At 34.0% G+C, this 8,161-nt stretch overlaps 1 protein-coding gene across 1 annotated transcript; it reads left to right on the top strand.

Annotated features, from left to right (window-relative positions):
* The first annotated feature begins 330 nt into the window (after positions 1-330).
* Positions 331-2,321, top strand: LOC131021894 (DELLA protein GAI-like). The gene is made up of 2 exons (XM_057951220.1): positions 331-495; positions 565-2,321. The coding sequence occupies exon 2, from the start codon at positions 566-568 to the stop codon at positions 2,111-2,113; it is 1,548 nt and encodes a 515-aa protein (XP_057807203.1). The 5' UTR covers positions 331-495; position 565; the 3' UTR covers positions 2,114-2,321.
* Positions 2,322-8,161: the final 5,840 nt, after the last annotated feature.

Here is an 8,161-nt window from a genome sequence, read left to right as displayed (position 1 = left end):
ATATATATATTTTTTTGAAACCGGTAATTTCACTATTTATCTTAAACCTATTTTCTACTCCATCCGTCCCATTGTATGTGAAATTTTTTTTTACACGGAAATTAAGAAAAGTGTATTTTATTTGTAGGTGAAAAAATGGAAATGTATTTAAAGGGTAAAATCTTTACCAAAAAATGAAAGAGTCTCACTTACAGTGGGATGCGTTAAATAGAAAGAGTCACAGATGCAGTGAATGGAGGGAGTATATTGATATTTCAAATTATTTTGTTTTATTTTCATAAAAAAAGAAATAAGAACCTTAATACCCCACCACTATTACGGCTATAGGCTGCTTCTCTTATCTTCTCCACTTCTCCCCTCTTCCGCTCAGTCCCTCCCATAGCTGTTCTATTTTACTGCCAAAAGAAAAAAGAAAAAAATAGAATAAAATAAAATTGATGCACAAAATCAAGAAGAAGAAGCAGTAGATTTGGAGTTCCAATCCACCCAATACTCGTGATGATCCTTGTTTATTGAAAAAAATAGGCACTAAATATATAATCATTTAGGTTTTTCCTTTTTCAGGATGAAACGAGGTCGTGATCGTGGAAAGAGGGAGGAGGCGGGGTCCGCCATCAAGACGTGGGCGGAAGAGAAGCAGGCGGGCGCCGGAATGGATGAGCTATTCGCCGTGTTGGGCTACAAAGTGAAATCATCTGAAATGGCGGAAGTCGCGGAGAAGATGGAGCAGTTGGAGATGGCAATGGGGTCGGCCTTTCTCTCCGACGATACGGTTCACTACAACCCCTCCGATCTCTCCGGTTGGGTGGACAGCATGCTCACCATCTCCAACCAGCACGGATCTTCCTCGTCCACTCCCACCACCACCGCCAAGTTCATCCGCGACGACGATCTCCGAGCTATTCCTGGCGGTGCCATTTTCAGCAACAGCGTCTCCACTAAACGACTCAAATTTCATGAAAATGGTGAGGCGGCGGAGGAGGAGGAGGCGGCGCGGCCGGTGGTGCTGCAGGAAGCGGGAGTGAGGCTCGTCCACGGCTTGATGGCGTGCGCGGAGGCCGTGCAGCAGGACAACCTAAAATTGGCCGATGCACTGGTCAAACATGTCGGAATTTTAGCCGTCTCGCAGGTCGGCGCCATGAGGAGGGTGGCCACCTACTTCGCGGAGGCGCTGGCCCGAAAGATTTACAAGATTTTCCCGCCGGATTCCTCCTACTCGGATATGTTGCAGATGCATTTCTACGAAACGGGCCCGTATCTCAAATTCGCGCATTTCACGGCGAATCAGGCCATTCTGGAAGCGTTCAATGGAGCTGCGAGGGTTCATGTAATCGATTTCGGGTTGAAACAGGGGATGCAGTGGCCCGCTTTGATGCAGGCTTTGGCCCTGCGGCCAGGCGGGCCGCCGGCGATTAGGCTGACGGGTATCGGGCCCCCGCAGCCCGATAACACAGACGCTCTGCAGCAGGTGGGTTGGAAGCTAGCTCAGCTGGCGGAGACAATTGGGGTGGAATTCGAGTTTCGAGGCTTCGTGACGAATTCCCTGGCTGATCTGGACGCAGATATGGTAGTCGGGGCGGGGCAGGTGGATGCGGTGGCGGTGAATTCGGTGTACGAGCTCCACCGGCTGTTGGGGCGGCCCGGTGCAATCCAGAAAGTCCTGAGTTTGATAAAAGCGGTGAGGCCGAAAATCGTGACGGTGGTGGAGCAGGAAGGGAATCACAATGGGAATGTTTTTGTGGACAGGTTTAACGAGGCGCTGCACTACTACTCCACCATGTTCGACTCGCTCGAGACGGCCGGGTTGACTCAGCCGGACAGCCACGACTCGCTCATGACGGAGGTCTACTTGGGGCGCCAGATATGCAACGTGGTGGCCTGCGAAGGGGCGGAGCGAGTGGAGCGCCACGAGACGCTGCCGCAGTGGCGGGCAAGGTTCAACTCGGTGGGCTTCCGCCCCGTCCACCTCGGCTCCAATGCCTTCAAGCAGGCCAGCATGCTGCTAGCTCTCTTCGCCGGCGGGGATGGATATAGGGTGGAGGAGAATGAGGGTTGCTTGATGCTGGGTTGGCACACTCGCCCGCTCATCGCCACCTCCGCCTGGCGCCTCTGACTCAAATTTTAATTAGTTTTTTTTCCTCTCAAATACTCGTACTTCATTTCATGTTTACTTTTTACCTCTGGGTTACTTGTAATTTACCTCATCAGATCTTCCTTTTTTCCTCTCCTGTGTAAAAGAGTGGTCAATGACTCAATAACCAGTGTGTAACATATTTTACTTGATTTGCAATTAAGAGATGAATTAGTTTTGGGTTCGATAAGAACGGAGAGTAGACATCTGAAATGAAATTCTAGGCGGACCTATCTTTTAACTTTACATTTAATCTTTTTTGGGGCATTTCAAGCTTATGAAATACTATTATCCATGTATGTCATTATTTGTATCGCAATTGGTGAGATATATAATTGAGAGAGGCTATTTTAGGATCATAATATCTTCTGTACACTTGTGTGCACGGTACACATGAGATATTAGTGTCATTTCGATATAGTGATAGTGTCATTTCTAGATAATATTATTTATGTAACATGATAGTGTCATTTATAAAATAAAATAATTTTAATGTCATTCCAAAATAGTGTTGATGTTATACCCAAGTGTACGGTACACCCGAATGTACAAGAGACCACATCTTTCGGGATTAGTATCTACATTTTTCAAATTTAGTAATGTATTTCACCTCCTATAAATATATTAGAAGTGATGTATTTGTATAACATTTATATATACTACTATCTCCGTCTCACAAAAATATGAAGATTTATAAGTGACACAAATTTTAAGAATTATTAAATAAAAGTGTATTGTGAATAAAAAAGAGATCTCACTTCATAAAAAGTAGATATAAAAAGTAAAAAAAAAAAAATTGTGATAGGGTGGTGTACAAAAATACAAGTGTTTATGTTTTTATGAGAAGGTCCAAAATGACAAAATGTTTATATTTTTGTGAGACGGATGAAGTATAAAAGATGAATTTTTTACTTCCAAACTTTTTTCTCTCCAAATTTTCTTCTTCTTTTTTCTTTTTCCTATTTTAATTCTTTTCAAAAAAAATGTTAATTCCGATTCATGAAAAAGTATTCAATATGAATGTAGGATTAAATATTACGAAAAGATCTTTAATTTGACCTAAATATTATACAAAATAAATTCGAAACGAATAAACTATGATCGTTTACAATGTCAAAATTAATTTTTGTCCGCTCTCATTTATCTCTAATGTTGAACACCATACATTTTTTTTATTTACGTTTTTTAGTGAAAAAAAATAAGTAGATATTATTTTTTTTCCTTTAAAAAAAAATTATATGGTATTTTTTTTAAGTTATAGTATTATTTTCAAATGCAATTAAGGAGAAAAAAAATTGTATTATTAAATTTAATATGAATTTATAAATACAAAATTAGTTATATATCTTAAATTAAAATTTAAAATATTATATAGAATTATTTAATTATGTATATGAATTATTTATTTATATATAAAAACATATTTATTGTTATATTTTCTCTTTTATATTATTCGTATTTTTCCTGATATTTTTTTATTAGTTTCGGGTGTTTAAATATAAACTTTTAATAGTGATACAATTTGAATTTTTAAGAGCCCAAAATTATTATATATATTAAATGACGATTATTAATTTTGTTATATTAATTGTTTATATGCTCAAAATGAGTTTACTTAAATTATTTATTTTACCATCTATAAATTTAATTATTGTTATACATATTTAATTATTGGTATACATATTTAATTACTATTACTTATGCAATACTCAGTAAATTTAATATTATACTCATTAAGTTGATAATATTGTTAAGAAAGAGCTTTTGAAATAGCCATTTTGAAGAAAGAAACACAATATTTGGCCACTAATTGAAAAAACATAAAATCTGGTCATTTATTACGAGTAAAGACTGTTTTTGCCTTTAATTAGGGCGGACCGAATTTGGATCGAATTCGGGTTTGCATGCGGGTTAGGCACATATCGCACTATTAGTGCCATATGTGCCAACCGAAAATAAAAATAAAAATTAAGTATATGATACTTATGGCCATATTAATGGCACTAATATGGTCATAAGTACCATTCGTGCAGCACACTAAATGGAGAATATAAACCTTAAATTGATAATCTAATTCCTACGAGTAAGTGTTCAAAATGGTCATATAATTGTACTCATCTAAATAATATCAACACACATGTATATAGCACTAATGATACTATAATATGGCAATAAGTACCATTCGTGCAGCATTGAGTATATGACACTAATGGCAATAATAGTGCCATGTGTGCCTAATCCGTGCGCAAACCTGAATTCGATTCGAATCTGGTCCACCCTAATTAAGGACAAAACAATCCTAAAACGTAAATAATGGCCAAATTTTGTGTTTTTTTCAATTAGTGGCCAAATATTATGTTTCCTTCTTCAAAATGGTCATGCGAGTATATTGTTTCATATTGTTATTATACACTATTTTAAATCAAATACTAATATTTAAATTAACATTATTTTTTGTTACCAATTAACGTAACTCATAAATAATGATATTTCTACATAATTTAAAACTCTTTATTCATTCGTAAAAATAAAAATGCAAACACCTTGTTAAGACAACCATTCATTCTCCGGCCTGCTTTTTCTTCTTCGCTTTATTTTCTCTACATTTTCAACAAAATAAAACCTTATATACATAACGTTTACTGTCAAAATAAAATACAGTATAAATGAACGTAGACGCAAGCTACTAGATTATTATTAAAATTGTTACGCAGGAGAAAGGAAAGACAAAACATAGATGAAAACAATTCCAACGTTCTATTTCGATCGGTTAATTAAATCAAACATCAATTCTTTGTCACAATCACATATCATCTTTTTACGAGTTCTCACCATGATTTATCTCAAAAAGCACGAAAAAAAAAATAAAGAATCTTGTTCCCTGCCTGTATTTTGTGATTCTTCCAAAATACCGTGAATTAAATAACAAAATTATCTTAAAAACGATAAATCTATGTTAATTTAAAGCCTGCGGCGGTGTTTCTTCTTTTGTGTTATGCTAATATGTTGGGCATCTAAGCCTGCAGATAAAGATGAGGTTCATTATTGTAATTGCCACATTTTTTAGGATCAAAAAATCTAATTAGGCTTTAATTGCAACTGGTCTCGGGAGAAAATTATTTGCCCGCCGCAAGCCAGTCATGTGTGGACCGAGTACTACAGTAGTAGTTAGTTGCCTAAAAAAGTAGTACACTAGTAATACAGTTAGTTTAAATTTTATCTAGCTATATTTTAAATTCTAGATTGATGAACAGTATGTATTAATTTGTTGAATGTGTTTATGGATCATCTTCTAATAACTGTAGATGGCGTGGATTAATTTTGAGTCTAGTGGTGAATAATTTGATTTGATTATTAAACGGTGAATTCGACAGGTAGCGAATTGATCACCGTGCCAAATGATTCTGTTCTGGTATTTGATTAAGACATGATGGGTCTATTCGAGCTGATTATGATGTGCATTAACCAATCTAAATTTCTCTTAATCATTCTTTCAAAGTGTGAATCAAAAACAATGACTACTCACTATTTCATAAACCAGTTTGAGACGAGGCACAGTTTAACCAAAAGTCTTAAAGAAGTGGTATTATATGTAGCTCTAAAACTTTCAGAAATAGTAAACTATTTGATCATTTTTGTGCTAATTTCCTCAAGAACCTTAAATTAATTTTATTGTCTTGATAATAACATTACTTTGCACTAAAAAACCTAAGGCTTTAAATATTCACACAGAGTACTCACTTATTAACTTTGAGTTTATATGTGAAAATTTCATGAAAAATGTGCATTTGTGCGTGACTAAGAATTCCTATGTTTCTATGTAAAAAGGGTACTTTTGGATCAACTTTTTTAAAGTTATTTGGCGATGCCTCCGTTGGTGGACAAAAATTGCAATTTATCCTAAAATAAAATCTCCGCTTGAAAGGAGTTCTAAACTTTTATTGTTTCATAAAAAGATAACGTTTACTTTGTAAATACATTTCATATTTTCTGGAAATATATGGATGGAAATCTTTCCGCGACTTCATGTTATCAAATTAGTGTTCGGTCAATTAACAAATGCATACAATCATACGCAATTTTGTGGGATAGAGGGAATATGAGTTTCTCTTAAATCGTTTTGTAAAGTGAAAACACACTATTTTATTCAATAATATATCTTTGCGACAATTTAAATAATAATATACTATTATTCAAGCAAATCAAACAATTTGAATTTTATGAACAAACAATTTAGTTAGACATTTCAAGTCATCAATGCACCCAATAATAATATGCTTACTAAGTAGTAAATGATTACAAGTCTGGAAAACAGCAATTCTTACATGTACATTAGTGGAAATCCGCATATCATTTCCGACGACAATTGTATTTTGTGGCGCCGGGAATCACTATCGGAGTAAAATTGTCACATAATTCGATTGATTAGACTTTAATGATATATTATTAATTTTAATTTAGTAGACTAAATTAATATATTTTTCATTTTTTTTAAATAACTCAAGATGCTATTTCAATTGATAAAGATGATTGCTCAGAATTTGGGAGTATTGTCTATAATGGTCGGAGGGTCAATATAATTCGAATGATCAATCCGAATTTTCTCCAGTCTAGAGATGCAAATATTGTGGCACATATTTAATTACCAGGTTTTGGGAATTTTATTATGAATTAATTGTCGATAAATATATAAACTATATTCAAATTTTATTTTTTAATTAAATCTATATATTTTATTAATTAAAAAATATATTTCCTCTGTCTCATAAGAGTGACACACATATGAGATGAGACAGATTTTAAAAAAAAATTTGGTAGATAATGTGTTGAGTGGAGATGTGACACATGGGATCCTCTATCCCACTATCTTGTGTATATCACCGTGCACCACTATTAATTTATTAATTTTTAATTATATTTTCTTCAATTTTAATTTATTATGCTTTAATATTATAAAAAGATAATTAACAAGGGTTCACTCATCCAATTAGGGTTTATAATTATTTTTTTTATATTTATTTGAATTAATAATTGATTATTTGGGTTCATTAATTCAAAGTTAGGGTATATAATTTTTAAAATTTTAATTTTTAGTTATAAATATTAATTAGTGTTCATAATATAATAATATTTTTTATTTTTATAAAAAATAATTATAAAATAGATAAATTAAGAGTGATACACAGTGGTATACACAAAATAGTGGGACAAATGATCTTATCTGGATATGTGATGAAGGATTGTGGTTAAATTGATTGTGGAGTTGTGCAAAAATGAGTGATTGTGGTTAAAAAGAGAAGTGATACTTTTTTATGGGACGGACGAAAATGAAAAATATGATATTTTCTTTTTCTTATGAGACGGAGAGAGTATAAACTTTTAATTTTTTGAAATTTGACTTGAGTTCAAAAGTTCATTAACTTGATTGTTTGAATTCGGATGGTACTGTTGGAAAATCTTGATGTTATCTTTCATGGCCTCAATTTTCATGTCATTTTTTTACCACTTTTGATAATCAAAATCCAATAATATAAGAGCATCCACAGCGCCAACTTATAAGCGCCGAATCAATGCACGAAATAGGGCGCACCTGTGCGCTGGAGTGCCGCGGTGGTGCGCCCTCGGGCCTTAGCTTGGTACCGATGCTTGTGGGGGAGAAAGTGAATTTCGTGCGCTACATGCGCAAACTTTATAAAAAAAAAATGGAGAGGATTTAATGGTGGGGGTATTGGTTTTGACGTTTTGTGCTGCTGTGGAGAAGAAGAAAATTCGAGAGGATTTCGTGCTGCTGTGGAGAAGACGAAAATTCATTTGAAACCTTCTTATGGTTTTGGTTTGGGGCTGCTGGGGTATTGGGTGGGGCATTGTTTTAATTTTTTATAATTTTTTTATATATTTTTTTAATCTTAATTTTGATTTGTTTTAAAATTTTAAAATTTTATTGTAATTTTAGTTTTAATTATGTAATTGTTATTTTTAATGTAATGTTTAATTTTAATTTCAATGAAATTTTTAAATTTAAAAATAAAA

This window comes from Salvia miltiorrhiza, chromosome 4, assembly GCF_028751815.1.
Source record: "Salvia miltiorrhiza cultivar Shanhuang (shh) chromosome 4, IMPLAD_Smil_shh, whole genome shotgun sequence".
In the NCBI taxonomy this organism is placed as follows: Eukaryota; Viridiplantae; Streptophyta; class Magnoliopsida; order Lamiales; family Lamiaceae; genus Salvia; species Salvia miltiorrhiza.
Note: the sequence above shows the minus strand (reverse complement) of the source record. Positions and strands in the feature narration are given on the sequence as shown.